Raw genomic sequence first — 25,150 nt, forward strand, 5'->3', positions numbered from 1 at the left:
AAGATTTTCTTTTTTTTAATTTTTAACTTATTTATTTGAGAGAGAGAAAGAGGAAGAGGCTGATGGAGAGCAAATGGGCATGTCAGGACCTTCAGCCAATGTAAATGAACTCCAGATGCATGTGTCACCTTGAGCATCTGGCTTACATGGGTCCTGGGGAATAGAATCTTGGTCCTTTGGTTTTGCAGGCAAACACCTTAAATGCTAAGTCATCTCTCACCCCCTTAAGATTTGGTTTGTTTTTCAAGGTAGGGTTTTGCTCTAGCCTAGGAATTTACTCTGTAGTCTCAGGTGGCCTGGAACTCACCATGTTCCTCCTTTTCTTCTTCCTTGGCCTCCCAAGTACTAGGATTAAAAGGTTGTGCCACGTGCCTGGCAAGACTTTTTACTTATTTTATTATTTGAGAGACAGAGAAAGAAGCAGAAAGAGAAGGAGAAAGAACATGCACATCAGGACCTCTAGCCACTGTAAATGATCTCCAGATGCATGTGCCACCTTGTGCATCTGGCTTACATGGGTCCTGGGGAATTGAACCTGGGTCACACATGTGCCATTCTGTGGATTTGGCTTATGTAGATCCTGCGGAATTGAACCTAGGTCCTTCAGCTTTGCAGGCAAGCACCTTAACCTCTAAGCCATCTCTCCAGCCCTTTAAAAATTTAATTAACTTTTTTGGAAAAGACAGAGAATGGGTGTGCCAGGGTCTCTTGGCACTTTATACGTGGGTCCTGGGGAATTGAATCTGGGCTGATAAGCTTTACAAGCAAGCACCTTTAACGTCGGAACCATCTCCCCAGCCTCCATAAGATTATTTTTATCAGAACTGTAATAATCTTAGTTGGTGTAATTACACTATGATGCTTGCACAACGTCGAAATCCCCTAACCTACTGTGCCCCCACTGTTAAGCAACCCATGACGAATTCCAAGCAGAGACTCTAAATCCCACATCTATGTTTACATATTTGACATTCTAAACGTGAAGACTGCATTTAGCTTTAAGCATAGAATTGTTGATATTCATCACAGATTAATATACTAACGTAAAAAGGGGAAACAAATGTTTTCCAGGATGAAACTGATTTAAAAGCCAGCACAGCTGGGCATGGTGGCGCACGCCTTTAATCCGAGCACCAGGGAGGAGAGGTAGGAGGATCGCTGTGAGTTTGAGGCCAGCCTGGGACGACAATATGATGTTGAAGTGTTTCCATAAGCCTTGATTAAAATTTCACCGCAACTTGTGCTAAGATTAATGAAACTTGAAAAAGTTAATAAATGGCATGAAAAAAACTTTTCAGAGTATATGACCCAGTGGAGAAACTGCTCTCAGCTGGGAGTCTGGAGGAGTGGAAGGAAGGGAATTTTCTTCCGCGCGTGTGTGGTTCGTCAACTCGCATCGACACCAACACGCATTACTTCCTTCCAACCTGAGCCACCCACCGACTGCTTAGTCGGGGTGCGGGCCGACCCCAGCGCCCCCTGGCGGCGCCCCGAGGCCCCGCCCATGCGACGGGGCGGGGCGCGGAGCCCCCGCTCAGCCCGGCCCGGCCCCGCCCCGCTCAGTCCCCGCCGGACTCGGAGGTCGTAGGCGCGGCGCGCGGCCGGGAGCGGCACAGGCAAGCCGGAGGGACTGCGGGCGGTTCGACCCGGGCCGGGGCCGGGGCCGGGGCACCGCCGAGTCCCGGCGCCCAAACTTTTGTGGCGCGCGCGGCGGGCGGCTGCCGGAGTTAGCTGGAGGCTTGGGCCCGGGGAGCCCGCCGGGGTGAGCGCGGCCCCGGCGCCCGGGCTGGGGGACTTTCGCTTTCCGCGGGCGGGCGCGGGGCCCGGCAGCGTCCGCAGGGTGTGCGGGGCTCTCCTCCCGCCGGCCGAGGAGGGGCTGGTCGGTGGCAGGGCGTGTCCACCAAGCCAGCCCCCGAGAGGCCAGCTGTGAGTAGCCAGGGGGCTGCCGTGCCCCGCAGCTGACACCCAGGGCCTGGCACCCACCCCTGCCTGCCTCGGCATGTCCCAGCGCCTGCAGCCCGGGTGTAGACAGACGAACGAGCGGCGGGAGGAGGGAGTCCCAGCTACAGGATGGGGTGGGAGCCACTGCCTAGCCCAAGACGCTCGCCTAGGGAAGAAGAGCTCCTCCCTCCAAGTCTCCCCTCCACCTGTCCTGCTTCCAGCCTTTGCCCCCAGGGATGAGTTCCAGACCTTACCAGGAAGTCCTTTTCTTGGCTTTTTGAGATACCGTTTCCGTTTACCCCGGGCTGGTCAGTAACTCACAGTGGAACTCAGACTAGCCTTGAACTTGTGGCAGTAGTTATGCCACAGTCTCCCAAGTGCTGAGAGTACAGGGGTGAGCGATCGCGTCTGGCCTTTGGTTTTATTTATTTAGTTAGTTAGTTAGTTAGTTAGTTTTTCCAGATAGGCTCTCACTCCAGCCCAGGCCGACCTGGAATTCACTATGTGGTCTCAGGCTGTCCTTGAACTCACAGCGATCCTCCTACCTCGGCTTGTGCCTCCACACCTGGCTGTCATTTATTTTTTCTGTCAGAGCAAAAACAAAATGGGGAAATAAAAGGGAAAGCTCCGAGAGGACTGGGGAAAAGAATCAGCAGGAAGGCAGGCAGGCTTGTGGGAGGCTGGGCCTAAACTTTTTTTTGTAATTCCCCCACCCCCCCCCCCCCCGCCCCCTGAGGTAGGGTCTCTAGCTTAGGCTGACCTGAAACTCACTCTGTAGTCCCAAACTGGCCTCTTATTTATGGTGATTCACCTCAGCTTCCTTAGTGCTGGGATTCAAGGTGTGCCCCGCCACACCCAGTCTTGACTTTCTTCACCATGTCTAGTCCTTTGAGACTCCATGGCTGGCCACTCCATTGTGTCCTGTGGATGGTATGCACGAGGCTGCGGCTCCCTTGGCAGCCTGGGCATGGCATAAGTGGGGAGAGATGGGAGTCTGGGTAGACCAAGATGTCACAGAAGGACTGTCAGGTGTCCGGTTCTCTGGGGCCCTGAAATATTCATCTCACAGGTAAGCTTTGGTTTCAAAGCTGGTGCCATTGGCCTGGTCAGTGGTGGCAGGGGAAGCCAGATGTTATTGTCATAATTATTTTCTGGGGGGTCGCTTTGTCTGAAGCAAAGGAGGTGCACAGGTCCTCACCTGCCTGCTCTCCCTGCCTTTCCAGCCATGAGGGCCCAGTCTCACTGGAAAGGGAAATGGTGAGACCACTGCTTCTGGGACCCTGACTTTCTGGTCTCTTGAGTCCTGACCTCAGGGTGTCTCTTGTGAGAGAGACAGACATGTCAGAAAGGTAATGATAGGTTAGACCATAAGCATGGGGGAAGCTCATGTCAGGAGTTGGAATAATAGCCACCTTGGTCCAGTCTCCTTTCTGGGGATGGGGACCTCAGATAGAAGCTCTCTACCTCAGAGCTTGAGCCCTTCGGAGGAGAAGCACCTGGAGTTGGTGGGACATGCCTTCATTCCAGCGCTCAAAAGGCTGAGGTGGAATGTTGAGTTCCAGGCCAGCCTGGACCACATAGTGAGTTCATGGTTAGCCTGGCCTATAAGAACCCCCTCTCACAAAACAAAACAACAATAGCAGCTGGCCATGGTGCCTCCCTCCTGTAATACCAGTACTTAGAAGGCTGAGGTAGAAGGATAGCTGAGATTGGATCAAGGCCAGCCTGAGCTCCAGAGTGAAACCTTGTCTCAACAGCGAAAAGAACAAAGAGCCACAGTGAAGGGACTCTGTACTTGTGTATCTTCATGGATGAGGGTGGCAGCTCATGTACATCTCTGGCAGAAGTTCTGCTACCTGTGATATGGGCCTTCGGGTTCTCTTGGGAATGCTGATGAAGTACTGACCTTGGCAGAATCTTCCAACCCTAAGATTCTTAGATTCTAGTTCAGAAGCTGGGTCTTGTTTTGAAGGAGGAATGAACTGCAGAAGTGCACAGGCTACGGTGGCTGTTACCTGACAGGGAGGAAGGTGAGGAGTCTTCACTCTTAGAATGATCTGTAGCCTTCCTGTGACGTAGGGGCCGTGTTCAGGGCTGCTGCTTTCTTGACTGTGCTGGCTGGAACTTTCCTCCGTGCCCAGCAGTGAATCCCACTGAGAAGGAAGGGTACAGGAGCAGCTGCAGCTGGGGTTGGGGAGGAGTCTCTACAGAGGGTCCAGGTGCCGAGCTGACTCCCTGGGAGCAGGGTGCTTTATTTTTTAAATATTCTTATTTATTTGAGAAAGAGACATAAGATAAAGAATGGGTGCTCTAGGGCCTCTAGCCATTGCAAACAAACTCCAGATGCATGCACTACCTTGTGCATCTGGCTTACATGGATACTGGGGAATCAAACCTGGGTCCTTTGGCTTTACAGGCAAGTGCCTTAATTGCTAAGCCATCTCTCTGGCCCTAGCTTTTATTTTGAGGGCTTGCTATGTGCCTCATTTTAAACTTGTGATGCTGCCCCCACCCCCCAAGTGCTGGGATTGCAGGTCTGGTTCTCGGTATAAATGCTTTGAGGGGCAGACTGGTGGGAACTTTCCACAGGGTTTTAAGAGGTGAGTAGGGATGTGGGTTTTTCTAAGGGTTGAGTCAGAAGTGCACAGGCTGTGAGTAAGGTGTGCCCGAATAAAAGACTTCCAGTCTCCAGGAAGTGTGACAGAACTCTAGTTAACCAAAGCTGAGCAGGGCTGCTTCGTGTGGGCTTTACTGGCTTAATTTGTCCTTGTACCTCATGAATTCTGAGAAGGGGACATGGACTGTTTGTTTCCTCACTGCTCCACACCTGGCCCAGTGATTCTTCCTCCTCTGGTTCTGATAAACTGTGGGCTGGTTGGTTTAGGGGTACAGGAGGCCAGGGAGGCCATCTGCGCTGGATTTCCACAGTGAGCTCATGAGTTAGGTCTCTGGTTCCCGTCCTGGACTAACTTTTCTAGTGCTAAGCAGTCCACAGGCTCTTTAGGGAGTGAGGACATTATGGGAATAGTCTGGGAGGAGAGGAAGTTAATGGGCACCACCTTGCCCAGAACATGCCATGTGCCTCTGCCTCTGTAGATACTCTTTGGACTAGTGGCCCCAGTATGTCGAATAGGGGTATGCCATTCTGCCTGAAGCCTTCTGTTCTGCGAGCCTGTTTGAATGGAGCCAGAAACTGGCAGTGCTGGAGTGGACCTGGATGTTTGGGTCTAGAATACTCATCTTACCGATGTAAAAACTGAGTCAGGAAACAGGGCATGGCATACTCCAACTCATGCACTGGAATCAGTACCAAAGCCAGGGCACTGCCGGGTCCTTGCTGCTATACAGGGTGGTGGGAAGAGCCCTCAGTATCTACGGTGAACTTTCTTGGCTCCCTCCTGTCTTTACCACCTCACCGTCACCGTGCCTACCTGCTGCCAGGTGAGGATACAGGGGTGTCTGGGCGTCTGCTGGGGTGTGAACTTCAAATCAGACTTCAGCTCTGGCTTCAAACCCATCTCTGTTATGTGCCTGCTTTTAGATTTGTTTTTCCTCTGATTTTCAGCCAGTTTTGGAGTCAGGATCTCTTAGCATGGGCTGGCTTTGAACTTGCTGTGTAGCTAAGGATGACCTTGAATTTCTGATCATCCTTCCTGTACTTCCTGAGCACTGGGACTACATATTTGTAAATTCCAGTGAGTCTGGTGGCAGAGGCCTATGATCCCAGGTACTTAGGAGGCTGGAGGAGGAAGATAGAGAGTCCAAAGCCAGCCTGGACAATTTAGATTTCTGTCTCACAATTTAAAAAAAGTAAAAACAAGAGTCGGGCATGGTGGTGCAAGCCTTTAATCCCAGCACTCGGGAGGCAGAGGTAGGAGGATCACCATGAGCTCAAGGCTACCCTGAGACTACATAGTAAATTCTAGGTCAGCCTGAGCTAGAGTGAAACCTTAACTCGAAAAACCAAAATAAATAAAAAAGTAAAAACAAAGCTGAGGACAGTGATGGGTGGAGTGCTTGCCTAGCATGCACAGAAAATCCTAGGCTCCTGGCACACAGTAGGTACACTTGATAAATAAGTCCAGTCACATTTTAATTGAATGTGTACTGTGTATAATGTGCATTATATTAAGGAAAGCTTAGTGAAGAGAGGCATAAAAACTACACCCAGTTTCTGTACTGCTGGGGATCAAACTCAGGACTGTGCATTGCTAGGCACTCTACCTATTGTACCCACTGAGCCACATCCCCAGTCCTGTGGGGTTTTTGAGATAGGATATTTACTATGTAGCCCTGGCTGCCCTTGAATTCCTGCGTTACAGGTGTGGGTGGGGTTGTCACCATGCCTGGCTGTGAATGTCAGCTTTCTTATTGGCAGAGTGGATCTACTGTGAGCATCAGAGGTGCCTTAGTTGTTCCTGTAAGTACTGATGGGATGGATTACTCCCCCCACCCCCCGCTTTAATATTTTGAGGTAGGGTTTCGTTCTAGCCCAGGCTGACCTGGAATTCACTATGCAGTCTCAAACTGGCCTTCAACTCACAGGGATCTTCCTACCTCTGCCTCCCTAGTACTGGGACTAAAGGTATGTGCCAACTACCAGGCTTGGCGGGACTACTCTTTTTTTTTGGATTTTTGAGGTAGGGTCTACACTCCTGCTCAGGCTGACCTGGAATTCACTATGGAGTCTCAGGGTGGCCTCGAACTCATGGCAATCCTCCCACCTCTGCCTCCTGAGTGCTGGGATTAAAGGTGTGTGCCACCATGCCCGGAGGGACTACTCTTTTTATTGTTTGGTTTTTCAAGGTAAGGTCTCTAGCTCCCAAGCTGGCCTCAAAGTCACAGTGATACTCCTACCCCGGCCTCCTGAGTGCTGGGAATAAAGGCATGCGCTACCACACACAGCAAAGTTATCATTTTGGGATAGGGTCTCATATAGCCTAGGCTGGCCTTGAATTTGACATGTTGGCCAGGCTGGCCTGGAACTTCTGACTGTCTTGTCTCCACCTCCTAAGTATTTACTGTTCTCAAGTGGTTCTCTCCCATCCTGCCCACTTAGGGTTCTCCACTGTGGGTTGTTAGTTATTTGTCACCTTTCTTTTTTTTGGCTTTTCGAGGTAGGGTCTTGCTGTAGCCCAGACTGACCTGGAATTTGCTATGTAATCTCAGGGTGGCCTCAAACTCAAGGCTATCCTCCTACTTCTGCCTCCCAAGTGCTGGGATTAAAGGCTTGTGCCACCATGCCTGGCCTGTCCCATTTCTTTTTAAAAATATTTTTATTTATTTATTTGTGGGGGGGAGAGAATGGATGTACCCGGGCCTCTAGCCACTTTAAACAAACTCCAGATGCATGTGCCCCCTTGTGCATCTGGCTTTACATGGGTACTGGAGAATCAAACTTTGGTCCTTAGGCTTTGCAGGCAAGTATTTAACCACTGAGATATCTTCCCAGCCATCCTTTTTTTTTTTCCCCTAAGGTAGGGTCTCACTTTAGCCCAGGCTGACCTGGAATTCACTATGTAGTCTCAGGATGGCCTTGAATTTACATAGATCCTTCCTCCCTCTGCTTTCTGATTGCTGGGATTAAAGGCATGCACCACTATGCCTGGATTTTTATATTATTATTATTACTTATAATTTATCTGAGAGAGGCAGAGATGACAGAGAGAATGAGTATGGTCGCATCAGGGCTTCCTGCAAATGAACTCCAGACGCATGTGCCACTTAGTGTATTTAGCTTTCCTTTGGCACTGGGGAAATCAAACCCTGGGCTATCAGGCCTGGCCAGCAAGCACCTTTAACCCCTGAGCCATCTCTCCAGCCCATTTGTCCCATTTCTCAGTCCCTTTGCTGCTAACCTGAAGTTCCACAAAATTAAACAAAGAGGAGGTAGGTAGGGACTGTGTCAGGCTGTTGTTAATGGCTTCCTCCTTCCTTATCTGCGCTCCCAGGCCATCCGGACTGAGATTACAGCATGACACACTTCTGCCCCCAGAGACTAGGGTGATGAGGGTGCTGCTATACTGGGTCCTCTCATGCTGTCCATGGTGGCTAGTCCTCCTTTGAGATTGGTGCCAGTCAGGGGCGGGGATGGGGGCTGGAGCCCAGGAGGGAAGTAATGGGTTGGCCATCTGATTGGGGAAATCAGGAATGGGTGGCTTGTTGGCTCCTCCCCAGGGGTTGGGCGCTTGCTGTCTTACTGAGTTCTCAGGCAGTGGGCAGTGCCGGGAAGGGAAGTCACAAATCCATGACCAAGAGGGCCTGTCCAGGGCTGGAGCAGGAACTTTGTTGGCTCTGTGGTTTCCTGGGGTGTCAAGTGACCAGACGCTCTCTAAAGTTCAGTGTTTGGACATCCTCCATTTCATCTTAATCCCAGAGGCCAGGCCACCCCAAGCGTGTGAAGTCGATTCCTGACCTCCTTGGTTCAGGCTCAGGCCTGGTGGTTGGCCCGGACGCTTCTGTCGTTTGCTCCTCTGCCAGTGGCCGTGTACCGGGGTGGGAGGATGGTGCTCAGACAAAGCAGAATGGAGGGACGTGCTGGGCACGGAGGCGAGGCATGGTGGCCGGTGGGCGACATGCTGCTGTGCTGGGTGGGGCTTCCTGAGACGAACACTCTGAGCTATTCTTTCCATTCAGCTCTGGGCATCCGTTCCTGGCAGGCAGGAGGGCAGGCTGCCTGGGCCAGTCAGCTGCTCTTTTCTGCCCCTCCTTCCAGTGCGCACCCTCTTGCAGAAACCCCAGTCAGCCGCTCAGCCTTCTCTCTGCTGATTCCAGTGTGTTAACCCTTCTTTTGCCCCAGGAGAGCTAGAGTCTGATCTCAGCAGGCTGGGCACAGGGAATGCTCCCTGAGATAGGCCAGGGGCTCATGGGGAGCAGCTTCCCCAACTGTGCATGTGAACACCTTGGCCACCACCCAGCCCTGCTTTTTAGGCCCAACACCCCAGTCACTTCTGCTCTACTATCACTGGGACAAGGAGTGGCTCTGGCGCCTTCTGGGGGAGGAGGGAGGGCTAGAGCGAGGGAAGCACACACTGAGGCACGTTCCTGCCAGGATGGAGCAGAGGCAGTTGCCTTGATCACAGGCTCATGTTTGCTCGTGTAGAAACTAAGTGCCTCCTGAATTTTAGGAAAATTCAGGCTTCCAGTGGAAGCCTCCCAGGTTCTTTTAGCCCTGGAGACTGTGAGGCCCTCAGTGAACAGCAGAACCCAGAAGACCTGACTTTTAGTTTTTTTAAAAGTTATTTTAATTTGTATTTATTTGTGAGTGACAGACACGGCGGGGGCGGGGGGGGGGGAGGAAGGGAGGGACAGAATGGGCGCGCCAGGGCCTCCAGCTGCTACAAACGAACTCCAGACGTATGGGCCCCCTTGTGCACCTGGCTAACATGGGTCCTGGGGAAATGGAGCCTCAAACCAGGGTCCTTAGGCTTCACAGGCAAGTGCTTAACCACTAAGCCATCTCTCTAGCCCCTGACTTTTAATTTTTCCAGGTAGTGTCTCACTCTAGCCCAGGCTGACCTGGAATTCACTATGTAGTCTCAGGCTGGCCTTGAACTCACAGTGATCTCTTACCTCTTCCTCCGGAGTTCTAGGATCAAAGGTATACGCCACCACGCCCAGCAAGACCTGACTTCTAGGTGTAGGGCCTCATCCTCACTGTTTCCCCTTTTCTGTCCTTCCTTCTACCCTTTGCTCTTCTCCAGTTTCCATGCCTCATCATGGCTAGGAAAGTGGCTGGCCACTTATGCCATCTGCCATAGGCAATGCCAGCCTAAGAACTTAGCCCTAGTGAAGGCCTTAGTGGTACGAAGTGGCAGGGCCCTACGGTAGACCAGTGGTGGATGGGGCCTCACCGAAATTGCCAAGTCCAGTGGTCCTGGGCCTCAGAGGCTCTTGTGGGTTAGACAGTGTTGTCCTTGGCAAGGCTTACAGGTGAGTGTGGCTGAAGATGGCAATACCATGGCTGGCACTAACACAAGGGGTTTACCCTCCTGCACGCTAGGGCCAGCCAGTCAGCCAGGACTGCACTGGGCCAGCTCTTTGACAGTGACATTTTAGTACCTCCCCCTCTGTGGCTGTCTGGTGGGAAAAGAGAGGGGTGCTTATCTTATATGGGTCCTCTTGGCTCCTATCTTGTGAGTCCCTGCCTGGACTAGCCCCTCTTGGATGGATGGATGAGGCTGGAGCCCACTGGACGGGCTGACTGGTTGGGTTTCCACTTCCTATGTAAGCCTGCTGAGACTGGAAGCTATAGTAGGAGGGATGGGAGGTTTGGATAGACAGACTGTGCAAATGAGGGACTCCCAAGTCTTGACTTCATCAGGCCTTAGTGAGGTATCTCTGGCCAATTTTCCCATTCTTGAGACCTACAACTCAGTATCCTCATTTGTAACAGCTGTTCACACATTGGGCTACTGTAAGGAAAAGTTAAGTACTAACTGAAAATGGCCGAAACTTATCCGTGCTTAACAGCTCTTTTAGGTAAGATTTTAAGCACTTTGTGTAGCCATGGTTTTTTGTTTTTGTTTTTGGAGGTAAGGTCTTGCTCTAACCCGCTGATCTGGAACTCACTATGTGGCTTCAGGCTGGCCTTGAACTCATAATGATCATCCTACCTCTGCTCCCAGGGCGTCTTTTTTTTAAAAAAAATTATTTATTTTATTTACTTATTTGAGAGAGAGAAGTAGAGAGAGAGAATGGGAGAAAATGGGCATGCCAGGGCCTCCAGCCACTGCAAATGAATTCCAGTTACATGTGACACCTTGTGCATCTGGATTATGTGGGTACTGGGAAACTGAGGCTGGGTCCTTAGGCTTCCCAGGCAAATGCTTTAACTGCTAAGCCATCTCTCCAGGTCCCTACTTTTTTTGAGGGAGGGTCTCACTCAGCTCAGGCTGATCTGGAACATACTTTGCAGCCCCAGGCCTAGTACGCATGGTGATCCTCTTACCTCAGCCTCCCTAGTGCTGGGATTAATGGCCTGCGTTATCACCCCTGGCTGTCTTCTGTTTTAGCTCTTTAGGTCTCTGTGGGGTACTAGTAACAGTACCAGTAAAGGTGCTGAACCCACTTCCAGGTCAAGACACTGAGGTATATATAGCGAAGTCTCTGGTGTGGATGGTGTGGCTGAGGCCAGGGAGAAGTGGACTAGGACCTGCTGCCTTCCAGCATGCAGGTCGACTGGAGAATTCCTCTGACACCAGAAGCATGACAGGGCAGGGCCAGGGAGTGCAGGAGGAGGCCTGTGAGTCAGCAGTCCACTGAGCGAGACAAGACCGTGGAATCGCATCTGAAGCTGACTCTCTGTGAGTCACACTACCCTTGGCCATCAAACCCCTACCATCTGAGAAGAGGGAGTGGCTGCTGTCTGCCAGACAAGAGGTAGGCCCTGTGTAGCCAGGCTCCCAAGGTCATAGTTTGCCCTTAGAGTTGTCACTGAACCCCAAGATCACTAGTCTCCCCCATTTCACAGAGGTAGATTCTATGATGGTGAAGGGTCAGGTAATAATGACATCATGACTTGGTGAAGCAGCTGGGCTTCTGACCACAGGGCGTCTTAGGGCTGTTCAGGCCGCCACTCCCTTGCCCCTGAGGTGCAGCAGTTGGGCCTGAGGAACTGAGATGAGGGGTATGAATACAGGCACACCTGCCAGAGGTGGCCAGCCCCATGTTCCTTCTTCTAGGATGCCATCCCCTTAGTGGAGCAGAAACGGTGTCTGGGAAGAGGCAGAGGTGGGCTTTAAGAGGATGACCCCTTTTGTTCCATGGCATGGGATGGGAGAGGCCCTGTTCTGTCTCCTCTCCTATTCAGGGATTTGCGTATCACAACTACTTGTGATTATTCTGCCCTTCCGTGGCCTCAGGTATCTCCAGACCAATCCCGAGTGCTGGGCTTGCCCGCACCCCCTCTCCGGGTGCCCGTTACCCCATGCCTTCTGGGGCTTTGCTCTGCCCACTGCCCTGCCTCCACGTTCTCCTGCGGCCCTGGGCCACCTGTCCCTGGGAGGGCTTTCTTCTCTTGGGCCTGACACATTCTGGTCTAGTTCTGTCTCATCGGACTCTGGGGACATGAAGAACAGCTTTCCTCAGTATAACCAGCCCAGAGACTTGGCCTGCACCGGCCCCTGGCTGCTTTCCCTGTGAATTACTGCTGTTGTCTAAGACAGAAGACTGCCCTTTATCTGATCTCTGAACCACGCGCTGCCCTGGAGAAAAGCTGGAGCTGTCCTCCCAGCGGGTCTGAGGGTGGCTGCTGACCTGGATTTGTGTGTCCCTGTGTGGTCCTCAAGTTTTTCCTGGGGGTGACGCTGGCAGGCCGCCTCAGCTCTTCCCAGGCTGGCTGTGATGCCTCAAGAGAGGAATTGCAATCTGAGGGTCATGAACTTAGCAGGAGAGGCCTCAGAAGCACAGTGTCATGGGAAGGACATGTACCCAGGACCCTGATGGTCTTCATTCTGGGTGTGTCACTAACTTGCTAGCTCTGGGCCTGTGAGGGTCACTTCACTGTTCTGGCCCTTGATTCTTACCTGAAATGAGCACTGGGGTATATCACCCGGACATCCCCTTTGCCTGTGACTCTGGGACTCCCAGCAGGCAGCCGCTGTCCCTGGGAAGATTCCTTAGACCCCTTTCCCAGAGGGCTTTGGGAGCACTGTGCTCACTGTCTGCACACTCACAAAGCCCGTGAAGAGACGGGTGCACAGGATACCACATGCCTGTGACAGGAACCAGAAAGTCCTGTCTCAGGCCTGCCCTTCTATGGGGCCTCGGCTCAGCCTGCCCATGGCACCAGCCCCTCCCCCAGGGGCCTCGCAGCTCTGACACTGGAGCCAGCTTGTTTTTCTCCTCCTCCCTGTCTCAGCTGGCTCCACCCCAGCTCTGGCCTTCAAGCCTGGTGCTCTGGCCAGCTGCTGTGGGGGCTGGGCTGACCCCTCCAGAGGGTCCCAGCTGGCCTTGTGACTCATCAGAAGGCTCTGCCAGGGGCAACTGGGCTTCGTCCCTGGTTCTGCTGTCAAGCCACCAACACTGGGTGGTTTTCTGAAAGGAGAACAGGAGTTCCCAGGCTGCCCTGTTGCTTGCCTGTCCCTGTGCTGATCCCCAGCAGTGATTCTGGGTCTGTCAAATTCCTACCCCTGCTTTCCCATGGTGTGGGCCCAGGGCAGAAAGCTGGTGTGCGAGATGGAGAGCCAGGGAGTGCCTGAGTGGGGAGATGGTCTGTGGGCAGCAAGTGACACGCATGATTGCGAGACACACATGGAGAAAGCTTGGAAGGGATGAGTGGAGGAGTGAGCCGCCAGGCACTCTTGACAGCTGCTGCTTCTCCCACTGCAGGTCCCAGCAGCTGGGGTTTCCCCGCAGCCTTTGAGTGGCCATGTCCAACCCCACCGCACCTCCTCCGTATGAGGACCGCAACCCTCTATACCCTGGCCCTCCACCTCCTGGGGGCTACGGGTACCCTGCCTACCCTGCTTACCCCCAGCCTGGTTACGGTCACCCTGCTGGCTACCCACAGCCGATGCCCCCCATCCACCCGATGCCCATGAACTACGGTAAGCCATAGAAGATGGCGGGGGTGGGTTGGGCGGTACGGTGCTTGGGGCCCATGAGGCCGCCTCCTTTCATTTCCTCTCTCACTGTCTCCTCCACTTCCTGTCCTCCCTTCCCTCCGCTTTTCCTCTCAATTCCCACTCCCTCCCAGCCATTGGCTGTCCCCTGTAATCAGCAAGAAGACTAAGGCCACAGGATACATACTGGCCCTTGCCCCCAGAGAAGGGAGCCAGGTGAAGTCGTGGCTTCCAAGTGGTTACCCGAGAAACCGTTTCTGTTTCCCAACCACTGCCACCCTGCCTGGGCGCCACGGAGTCCTTAGAAACTCCCTCTGTAACCTTAAGCACTTTATTGATTTCTTTAATGTCATTATATATATATACATATACATATATATATGTACATATATATATATGTATATGTATGTGTATATGTGTGTGTGTGTGTGTGTATGTATGTGTGTGTGTGTATATATATATATATATATATATATATATATATATATATATTTGTTTTGTTTTGTTTTGTTTTCCAAGGTAGGGTCTCACTCTAGCCCAGGCTGACCTAGGATTCACTCTAGTCTCATGGTGGCCTCTGCCTCCCAAGTGCTGGACTTAAAGGTGTGTGCTACCATGCCCAGCAGTGTTGTATATTTTTGACAGTTTCATACATGTATATATTTTGATTACATTCACCTCTCTTACCCTATTTTTTTTTTTTTTTTTTTTTTGGTTTTTCGAGGTAGGGTGTCACTCTAGCTCAGGCTGACCTGGAATTCACTATGTAGTCTCAGGGTGGCTTCAAACTCACGACGATCCTCCTACCTCTGCCTCCCGAATGCTGGGATTAAAGGCGTGCGCCACCACGCCCGGCTCTATTACCCTCTTTTATGCTCCTCCCCCTGCACCCCTTCTTCTCGACTAGTCTCCCATCCTACCCTTATGTCTTTTTTTCCCCTTTCCTTTTTTGTGACTGTGTTTAATCAGGGTTGCTTGCATGAGCATGGATGAGGGGTTTTACTGTGCCACTAAAGAGAGTGACTCTTTCACCAGGCGTGGTGGTACACACCTTTAATCCCAGACTGCTGAGGTAGGAGGCTCACTGTTCTTCCTATTGCGGTTATGTCGTGGGTCAGAATAGGTGTGGGTAGAAAGCAGGGAGCCTCTTGTTCTCGGGGGTGAGGGATGGGGGTCGAGTAATAGCTCTTATCTTTTGGTGCTAGAGATTGAATCCAAGGTTGTTCATGTGTTCTGCCATTCTGCCTCTGAGCTGTATCCCAGCCCCTCCTGTTGTTTTTTTTTTTCCTTTGTTTTTTTGAGGTAGGGTCTCACTCTAGTCCAGGCTGACCTAGAATTCACTATTGTAGTCTTAGGGTGGCCTCGAACTCATGAGGAATACTGCTGGTATTAAAGGCATGCACCACCACACTCAGCTCCTGTTTTTTTTTTTTTTTTTTTTTTTTTAATATTTATTTACTTATTTATTTGCAAGGAGAGAGAGAGAAAATGGGCAAGCCAGGGTCCCCAGCTGCAGCAAACGAATTCCAGATGCATGCACCATTGTGTATCTGGCTTTACATAAGTACTAGAGAATTAAGCCTGCATCTCTAGGCTTTGTAGGCAAGTGCCTTAACTGCTGAGCCATCTCTCCAGCCCCCTGGGTGGATTTTGAAAGCAGTTTCTAAACAGGCATCTGTGAAATGTTCGTGGTCTACACAGCTCACTCCAACATCCTGGATCCAGTGAATGGTCAACTCCCACCTGGATGTGTGTGTTCTAGTTACGCTCATTTTTTTTTTTTTTTGAGATAGGGTCTCACTCTAGTCCAGGCTGACCTGTGTAGTCTCAGGGTGGCCTTGAACTCACGGTGATCCTCCTACCTCTGCCTCCCGAGTGCTGGGATTAAAGGCGTGTGCCACCATGCCCGGCTCAATGCTCTTTTTTGTTTGTTTTTGAAACAGGGTCTGTCTCTAGTCCCAGGCTGGCCTTGAACTCACAGCAGTCTTCCTGTCTCTGCCTCCTGAGTGTGCTGGGATTAAAGGTGTGTGCCACCACACCAGGCTTCTAGTTAGAATCTTAACCCATCACTTAGGGTGGTGGCCACGTGCACCCTGTGCGGTCTGGTGTAGACCACAGCCCTCGCCCCACCACACACGCCATCTGCAGTGGGCCTGTACCCCCGAGACCATGACTACGGCCATCTCTGTTTCTACCACGCTGCCTCTGTAGATGGTGCTGTTGCCAACCCACCTCGCATGGTGTGGGACGGATGCCTTCTAATGGGACAGCTTTCTCTCACTTAAGCCCCTGGTGCCAGACCATTTGGGGTCACTCTGAGGGTGCTGGACAACCCCAGCTAGGGAGAGGAGTCTGTGGGCATAATAACATTTGCCTTTTGGCCAAAGGTATCTTAGCCTTCGAGACAGGATCAGAGATGCTTGGGGTGGAGGCTACCTGTCCCAGATCCCCAGGTGATTTGACATGATCTGCCTTTAGGTCCAGGCCACAGTTACGATGGGGAGGAGAGAGCAGTGAGTGACAGCTTCGGGCCTGGAGAGTGGGATGACCGGAAAGTCCGACACACCTTCATCCGAAAGGTGAGATTCAGGCTAGGGGATGGGAGGGCCAGCTGTGTCAGGCCAGGCAGAGCACCAGTTCCTGTGTAAGTGTGCAGGCCGCCCACCCCCGTAGCTCTGCACCCTCCTCAGACGGAAGCCCCTTCCTTTTGGTCCTCTTTTCCTTGATCTTGTTTGGTAAGGGGGCAGGGGAGACAGAATCCACTGAGAAAGTTGTCCTGGGCTGTCATCCCCACGCAGTTCTGTTAAGACAGTGAGCGCCTAGGAGCTCTAAGTGACCACATGTGCCCCTGGCCCCTTTCCCTACACTCCTGTTCCCATCTCCTGCATGCACAGTGCCCGCTTGGGGAGGATAGATGCACAACCCGTGTTCCCCAGAACTGCTGGAGGAGCAGGGGTAGTCAAGCATTTAGCTGAGGCTGAATGCTGGACAGGAGGGAGGTGCCAAGGGGACAGGTCACCTCTAGTTCAGGCTACAGCTGAGGAGGAATCTTTGAGGGCTCAAACTAAGAGTAGAACTTTCAAAAGTAAAAAGGAGACCCTTTCTACCACTGAAAGGACAGGGAGGGGCTGGGCTCCGAGGGCCTTTGTGCTCCTTGGTTTTGGGCTGGCTGCCCACCCTCCAAGGAGAAGGCAGTGTGTGCAGTGTGGACTGTGTCCCTGGCTGTCTGTTCGTCCAGGTCTACAGCATCATCTCTGTCCAGCTGCTCATCACAGTGGCCATCATTGCTATCTTCACCTTTGTGTGAGTCTTTGCACCTCGCTGTCCCCTTTTCCCAGGTGTGCGGGAGGGGGTGTCTCTGGGCCACTTGCTGGGTTGCCAGGGCAGGGGCGGAGTGCAGCAGGAAGCAGACAAGCCATGGTGACTCCTCTCTTGGCATCCCCTGCTCCACAGGGAACCAGTCAGCGCCTTTGTGAGGAGGAACGTTGCTGTGTACTACGTGTCTTAGTGAGTGTGGGGTCGCTGCTGGAGCATGGGGGGCAGGGCTAAGTTCCTAGTTGTGGGGTTCTTTTCAGTAGCTGGTGCCAGTCTCCAGGCTGGGGAGTGTGGAAATGGGGGTACACGTGGATGAAGATAACAGGTCACAGAATGCTGGGACAGGACAGAGAGACGGGGGGGTGACATGCAGGTTGTGTGGCACTGCTCGGCTCTCTTCCGTCTAGTCTCTACTCGGCCCTACTCACCGTTCGTTCCTGGCTCAGGCATGCTCAAGTACTGGGCGGACCTTGTCCTTGCTTTCTGCCTAGCAGCTTGCCAGGCAGATACGGGGCACCTGGCTCAGGCTTGTGAGCGCTACCAAGCTGGGTGAGGAAGGGGTCCATGGCATCTCTGAGCCTGGAGCCACTTCCTCCCTCTTTTTCAGTGCTGTCTTCATTGTCACCTACTTGACTCTTGCCTGCTGCCAAGGACCCAGGTGAGTTCGGGAGGCTCAGACAGTGAGGAGGGCAGGAGGTGGGATGGGGCTTGTGGAAGGAAAGGAGTCCTTAGAGTGGCTGAATGGAGACTTACAAGAAATTCTTGTGAGGAGGAGGAGGGGGATGGCAGTGTCAGTTACTGATCAGGTGCATACAAAGTGTGTGTGAGACATCTACCTGGTTTTCCTTCTTACAGCAGCCCTACAAAATGCACAGCATTTTAACCATTTAACAAATAAGGAAAGAAAACAAAACAGGGGCTGGGGGAGGGTACACAAAGAAACAAACAAACAGCCAGGAAGAATTCGAGGTCAGGGAGGCCGAGAATGTACTCACAGTCACACAGTTAGTAAGAGCTGCACACAAGTCTAGGTCTTTCTGGCTCCACAGGGCAGGTCTGTTCCTTTTGTAAACCCCTGAGCAGGTACCAAAAGCCACAGTGTCCCCATCACAAGGAAAAAGTTATTCCTCAGCCATAGGAGCAGGCATGTAACCAGGGTCTTTCTCTCCTCAGACGCCGGTTCCCATGGAACATCATACTGCTTACGCTCTTTGTAAGTCTCGGATGGGGGAAGGGCTGTCCCAGGGAAGGGCTGGGGATGCCACTGTGGAAAGATGTCCCTAGCTGTCTTCTCACCTAGCCTGGTGCCTGCTCCTGGTCTCCTCTGTGGCCGCCACTTCCAACTCAGTTACATCTACCTCCACTCTGGGAGGGCCTTTTGTTTGTTTTGTTTTGGTGCAGGGTGTGTTTATGTGTGGTAATGCTGGGGGATGGAACTCAGATGCTGGCACATGCTGGGCAAGTGGCCCACCACTGAGCCATACTCCAGCTCCTGCTGTTCTTAAATGCCTCTTGTTTCTCTCCTTCCCTCAGACTTTTGCCATGGGCTTCATGACAGGCACCATTTCCAGGTATGTTCAGAGATCATTCGGCCCACTCTGGGTGACTCCTGCATGTGGAGTCAGAAGTTCTGATCCCATAACTTAGGCCTCTCTTCACTCCTCGTCCCCAGCATGTACCAAACCAAGGCTGTCATCATTGCCATGATCATCACTGCAGTGGTGTCCATTTCTGTCACCATCTTCTGCTTTCAGACCAAGGTGAGGGCACAGAGGATCCTTCCCAGGCCACCCTCCTCTCTTTCTTGAACACCCTGGCCCTTTGGGTTTGGTACTTGGGCAGACCTGGGAGAACCCAGATCCCTGTAGACCAGGTGTTTCCCTAGACCTAACCCCTTTCCAGTGTTTGCATTTGTCAGACTGCTTCCTGTGTGTGTCCTTAGCATGTCCTGATCACTGCCATGTTCTTCCCTCCCCCCCACAGGAGCGGCACTGGGACTCCCTGGCAGGGGGCAGGGCCAGTCCTCTGGGCTGCTGGGGGTGGCAGTCATCTGACAGGGGCCTCTGTATTCCTTCCTGGCAGGTGGACTTCACCTCGTGTACAGGCCTTTTCTGTGTCCTGGGAATTGTGCTGATGGTGACTGGGATTGTCACTAGCATTGTGCTGTACTTCAAATATGTGAGTGTCCCGCAAGGGCAGTCAGTGAGCCCAGGGCTCATCGCAGACGTCCTGTGTTGCAGGGATGGGTCCTGACACCTACAACTCTACGCTGGCTGGCAAAGGGACCAACAAACAGCGCCATCCTTTTGGGCTAGGGTTTAACCCACCTGTCCCCCAGATGACAGGCCTTGGTGGCCCTGGGTGGTGTCTCTGAGTTCCTTTGGGAAGACAGCGGATTAGCTTTGTGTCAGCTGAGACCAGGTCATGGGAGGGAGAGGAACCCAGAGGGCTAAGAAGATGGGTCTGCGTGGGGAGGTCCCTGGTTCGGATGTGCAGAGCACAGGTCATGGGGAGCAGGTGTGAGGGGAAGGACGAGGACCAAGGCTGCTGTCCGTCCTACTGTGGCTGGCCCTGTGCTTCTGTGTTCGGGCCCCTCAGCCAGGTGGGGCTGCAAGTCTGACGCTCAGTGTGACAGAAGGGCTTCCTTGAGCCCTTCTTCAGTTGTCCCTAAGGCGGGATGTAGGAGCCATGGGTTACTGAGTGCGCTCCACAGTTGGGATCTGGCAGATCACCCCACCACCGCATGCCAGGCCTGCCCGTCCCTCCAGAGGCAGACTCAGCTGCCTTGCCCCTCTGCACCTTCACTAACTCTGGAGTTTGGTTTGGCTGGAAGACGCTGAGGTTGGTTTTATACGGCCTGTGCTTTCTCTGCCATATATATTACATTGTCAGTTTCTCCCAGAATTTGGGAGGCAGGACCCTGGGGAGCTAGCTTCTGAATTCTCCCCTGTGCCACCAAGTGCTGGGGTCAGCTGCCTGCACCACACGGTGCTCAGCTTCCTGACATCATTACCCTGTGCTGCTTCCCTAGATTTACTGGCTCCACATGGTCTATGCTGCTCTGGGGGCCATCTGTTTTACCCTGGTAAGTCCTGCCAGCCTTGGGATGAGGTGCTGAGGGGATAAAGATGGAAGTCGGGCAGCTTGGGAGGAAGAAGGGGCCACAGATGGTCGTTCCTCTCCCATACTTAAGAGGTTCCAGAGGATTCTGGGCACCCCTGTTGTGTCTCATTCCCTGCTTGCTGTTAGGCTGCATTAGAGACAACCAACCGGGTGTCAGTCTCCCTTGCTCTAGCTAGTGAACTGCTCCAAAGTGACACCATGTGTCACACTGCTCATTAGTGAGTCCCTAAGCATGCCTCATGGCACACAAGCTGCCAGGACATTCTGCTGGCCAGAAATGAGCTCTGGACACTGAGCCCCTATGCAGTTGCTCCAATCTGGTTTTCCTGTTGCTGCAGTTCCTGGCCTATGACACGCAGCTGGTCCTGGGGAATCGGAAGCACACGATCAGCCCGGAGGACTATATCACAGGCGCCCTGCAGATCTACACAGACATTGTCTACATCTTTACCTTTGTGCTGCAGCTGGTGGGAGATCGCAACTGAGCAGCACCCAGCTCCACCCACTCTGAGCTACCCCTTCCCTAGAGGGCTGCACCCTGGGCCTCAGGCCCCCTTCTCCCCTAAGTCATCTGTCCAGTTTCCTCTCTGCCCAGAGGATGAGGGGCCTCTGGCTGTGTTGTGTGAGGGCGGGGAGGCTGGAGGAGCTCAGAACTCTTGCCCTTGGTGGGCTTAGCAGGGACTAGGCTGAAGGTACGTCTCCTCCTCTCTACCCACAGAGTGTACACCCAGCTCAGCCACGGTGTGGGGTACATGTGAGGAACCTATGAACACCAGAGGGGCTTCAAGGTGACGAGGTTCCCCTCCCAGCTCTGCCACAGACTAGGCAGCTGGAGCTGTTCCCTTCTTAATACCCAAATAAAGCCACATGCTTTGCCCCTAACACTGCACTCGTAGGCCACTGCCCTGTCCAGTACTCCTTAGCCTGGGCACCTTTCAGCTGGGGAAGCTAGAACAAACCTGTTGCCCTAGTGGCAAGGAGTTACTGAACTCCTTGCTTCAGTAACATGTATTTATCTGGTAAGGGCTAGGGAAAGAAGGAAGTGAGGCCAACACACAGCGAATCTACCCTGGGCTTTGGAAGGTGGTAGGGAGTGGGCCACTGGCCTGGTCTGGGTTCCATTCTCTGAAGCTGCTTGGAGTTTCCTGGGCCTTTAATCGGGTCTCTGGTTGGAGGGACCGCTTACTTTCCCTGCTCAGGCGGGTGCTCAGGAGAAAGAGTGAAGAAGGTCAGTGGGTGGGGTGGTCTGCCGGATCCTGACTGTGGCTGGGAAGCAGCCTTGATGAGACTGGTGGGAGGAGGGAAAATGCCTTGGAGTCCCCCACCTTGGTCTGAGTAGCCTTGAAGCCAGTGTGGTGCCCAGGAAGACTTCTGTGGCCCTCCCTTCTCTGGCAGAGGGAGGTCCCAGAGGGAAGGGTTACTTTTTGCTCCGTCTGTTTGGAATTCCTGCTGGGCTGGGGGATATTAGAGTGGGGCCCCTCTCTCCAGCCAGCCACTGCTTTCTGTATAATACAAGTGCCTCCAGCTGGAAATAAGGGAGGGGCCAGGGCCAGGGCCAGTTCATCGGGTCTAGTGGAAGCTCTGTCAGCCCAAGGACATAATTAGAACTTTTCTGTTGAGTACTTGATCCTAAATATATCACACAAAGGGACACAACCAGAAAGGTAATAAAGTTTTATGTTTAGGAGTGAAACCCTGAATGTGTGTGACTCTCTTCATGGGCCGGAGCATCCACTTCCTCTGCCCCTTGGCTCCCTCTCAGAGCATTCTATGGTGGCCAAACACACTTTCTTGAAGCACTTGATGGTGATAGTGGGACGGGGGGGGGGGGGGGCGGGGGGTTGGGGCTTCCACAGCTGGAGAAAGAAGCTCAAACCTGCAGTACTCGATCTAGAAGGGACCACTTTGTGTTTTTTTTTTTTTTTGAGGTAGGGTCTCACTCTAGTCCAGGCTGACATAGAATTCACTATGTAGTCTCAGGGTGGCCTTGAACTCACGACAATCCGCCTACCTCTGCCTCCTGAGTGCTGGGATTAAAGACCTGCTTGCCACCATGCTGGGCTCACTCACTGACTTTTTCTTTTGGGGGGGGGGTGTTTCAAGATAGGGTCTCACTTTAGCTCAAGCTGACCTGGAATTCACTATGTAGTCTCAGGGTGGCCTTGAACTCATAGTGGTTCTCCTACCTCTGCCTCCCGAGTGCTGGGATTAAGTGTGCGTCACTATGCCTGGCTCATTGACTCTTTTTACAAAAACTTAACAAGAGCTACTCACAACTTTCCTCATAAATCTGTGTATACATGTAATTTGGCAGGGGGTTCAGAAATTTTCTTGGGATCTTTGGTCTCTTCCAAATGAGGAAACAGACCCGGAGAAGTTGAATCATTTGGACCCTTTTTTCCTGCCACACCCATTGAATGTAGCCTTTGATTTTTTTAATTTGGTTTTATGGCAGCGTGGGACCCCACCCTCCTGGTCAGTAGCTTCTTGTCCCCAGCACCCAGCCAGGAACATAGCTCTTCTGTGAGGATGCACACAAAAACAGCCACACCACGCCTCACAAACTGGGTCCTGCTTCCTTCCCACTCAGTGAACTAACTTTATTTGCCTTTGGCTGACTGTTTCCTCCGGCTGGGGTGGGGGTGGGAGGGGCAGGAGCTGACAGCAGGACGGACATCATGCGCCCTCTGGTGGACATCAGAGGCAAGGACCAGAATCGGGACAGGCATCGAAGTAAATCTAGTTCAGGGCTGGGCTCAAGTCCGCACCCCAGTCCCAGCATCAGGCGACAGGGCATGTTGGGGGGAGGCCCTGAACCTTTGGCTCTCATACTCGCCCGTGTTGGACACCCGCATGTTCTGCCGAGCCTTCATCTGCTTCAAACGGTCCTTTTCCACTTCCCGCTTGGTGAGGATGAAGAGGAGAATACCACAGGGGAAGCCGATGGCCCTAGGGATGGGGAAATGTGCACGGGATTTGGGCGGGGGCCCAGCCGGAGCCAGAGGAGCCCTGGGATCATACCAGCTTCAACCGCATGAATGCTGCAATACCGCTTCTGTCTACTCGCTCACTGGGCTGGCTACGAGAGGAATCCCACAAATCAGATCTTGATGTTGCCCTGCTTACACATGTCCATCATTTCCTGACCAAGTCCAAACTCCTAGGCATGTCACAGAAAGCCCAGTGCTAAGCATATCTGCCTATATCTTTATTTCTTTCCCCATGCCCCGATAGTCATGAGCCTGTGTGCTCCTGCCAGACACTTGCGCATCATAGTCCAGATTGCCCAGTTTCTTCCGTGCTGTGCCTCGCTCTCTCTCTCGGTGCTAGGTGTTGAACTCAAGGCTCCAAACATGTTAAGCAGGTGCTTAAATGCTAAGCTATACCGAATACTCCTCCCCTTCCTAATCTGAACAATTACTATGATGGGGTGTTGGTGTGACAAAGAGCAGAGAATCCCAACTCTGAGCTTCAGTTGATGAAATGGGGGTGCAATATCTATCTCAGAAAGCTTGGCAAACATTACTTGGCAAAGTAGTTTCACACCTCAGATGCTTGCTGAAAAAAAATGATAACCTCTCTTTTCCTTTAATGATCAATACACTGTATTAAAGTCAGAATCAAAGCCAAATAACAATTTACAGAACCACTCTGCACTACTGGATAACTACCTATGCCTTCTCACATAATTTCAGTTAACTCATTATTGCACTTGGGTTTTACTCCAAGCTACCGAAAGAAAGGAAGAGAACAGTGACTCAAATTCTAATCCAATCAGCTCAACTTGCTCCACAGAAAATGCTGTTATTCCCCCCGCTCCCCCAATTCCAAATATCTTCCCACCTCCCCTGCATCACTCCCGACAATTTTGTTCTCACAACTTTTGGATTCAGCTCATCATCTGACAGTTAAGTCTCAGGGTCCTGCCCTCCTCTGGATGTACTCCCCGTTGGTGGGCAAAGGGGTAGTTAAGACTCACCAGGCTAGTCCCACAGCTTTCATGGGGTTCTTGGCTCTCTTTCTGGGAATGTATTCCAGCTCAGGGGACAGGGATTCAGGCTCCTCCTTGCACTCAGGGGAGCTATGGCTCTGCAGTGCTCTGCTCCTGTTCTGGGAAACCTTGTTAGCTGCGGCTCCAGAGAGGATCCCTGTGGATGACGGTAAGGAAGGTCAGTATGAAGAGCGACGGGGAGTCAGGAATAAGGTTGGGGAGGAACCACTAAGATCTGAGGACCGGGAGTGACAGCAGTTTGCCGTAACAAGTGCTGAGGAGAATACACAGAGATGGGAAAATCGCCATCGAGGTGACACTTTTGGGAACCACTTCGACGTCACCGCAGGCTCATCACCCTGGTGCCAGGAGAGCCAGCTCCGCTGTTCTTCCTTTCAGACGACAGGATGGGAAGGACTGCAGAGGGACTCACACGGGACGTGTACGAAAGAAAGCCGGGGAAAGGTTTTGAAACTGCAAGATGTTAGCATTGGAGGGGAGCTAAGCCTTACTGCATCATCTCATTCTATGGAAGACGAACTGAAGCCCCGCAAGACGAAGGAACTGCTTCGCCCAAGGTCAAACTGCTAACTATCCAGGGCTAGAACCCAAGCCTTCAGAAGCCCAGGGCTCTTTCCTCTGCACTGCGGTGAGTGAGAAACACCTGGAGCGCGGGAGTCCAAGGGCTTCCTTGGGGCTCCCTGTCGCAGCAAGACCCCAGAGGCGTCGTGTAACCCCCAAAAGCAGGGGATGGACTGGGTGACCTCTAGAGAGCATCTTTTCACATCCCCCCCCACCCCAGACTTTAAGATTCTTCAGAAAAGTGTGAAGAAGGATTGACACCCCTGCATTCGTGCTGTCACTGGGAGGGATGTGAAATAGAAGGAGTCTCCTACAGTGCTGCCCTCCCCGGGGTCCCTCTTCTTACCCCGGAGGACGCGGGCATTTCTCGCCCCCCGGCCCTTCAACGCCGTAGCAGCTACCACCGCCGCCATGTTCAGATCCCGCCCCCCCTTCACCGCGCTCCCCGCCGGGAATTGTAGTTTGCGTAAGGAGCCTCCCCCGCTGCTTCCGTCCTGCCTACGGAACAGAAACTACATTTCCCAGAAGCCCGTGGAGTGGCCCCAGGAGAACTACTCTTCCCAGGAGACCCGAGAAGCGCGCACGCTCGCTTGTTTCCCTCCTGTTGGGGCGGGGGGCGGAGTCAGATTGGGCG

General features: G+C 52.7%; 2 protein-coding genes across 3 annotated transcripts in view; one reads left to right on the plus strand and one right to left on the minus strand.

Annotated features, from left to right (window-relative positions):
• Window positions 1-24,953, minus strand: part of Pnkd (PNKD metallo-beta-lactamase domain containing) — a 92,528-nt gene extending 67,575 nt beyond the window's left edge. Inside the window, exons 1-3 of one of the 2 annotated variants that reach the window (XM_045146841.1) lie at window positions 24,863-24,953; window positions 23,923-24,091; window positions 22,509-22,892 (exon numbers count right to left, since the gene is read on the minus strand). In XM_045146841.1, the coding sequence (XP_045002776.1) occupies window positions 22,700-22,892; window positions 23,923-24,091; window positions 24,863-24,929 (429 nt within the window). In that variant the 5' untranslated portion in view covers window positions 24,930-24,953 and the 3' untranslated portion in view covers window positions 22,509-22,699. Of the gene's footprint in view, window positions 1-22,508; window positions 22,893-23,922; window positions 24,092-24,862 lie in introns of those variants that run through there. The other variant, XM_004662936.2, reaches the window with a different exon arrangement.
• Tmbim1 (transmembrane BAX inhibitor motif containing 1) lies at window positions 1,554-21,636 on the plus strand. Its single transcript, XM_045146842.1, has 12 exons — window positions 1,554-1,616; window positions 13,273-13,490; window positions 15,984-16,084; window positions 16,744-16,808; window positions 16,959-17,012; window positions 17,428-17,478; window positions 17,994-18,033; window positions 18,354-18,391; window positions 18,493-18,580; window positions 18,903-18,998; window positions 19,852-19,905; window positions 20,282-21,636. Exons 2-12 carry the CDS (start codon window positions 13,313-13,315, stop codon window positions 20,426-20,428), a joined length of 912 nt encoding a protein of 303 aa, XP_045002777.1. The 5' UTR covers window positions 1,554-1,616; window positions 13,273-13,312; the 3' UTR covers window positions 20,429-21,636.
• Window positions 24,954-25,150: the final 197 nt, after the last annotated feature.

Source organism: Jaculus jaculus, chromosome 4, assembly GCF_020740685.1.
Source record: "Jaculus jaculus isolate mJacJac1 chromosome 4, mJacJac1.mat.Y.cur, whole genome shotgun sequence".
NCBI lineage: Eukaryota > Metazoa > Chordata > Mammalia > Rodentia > Dipodidae > Jaculus > Jaculus jaculus.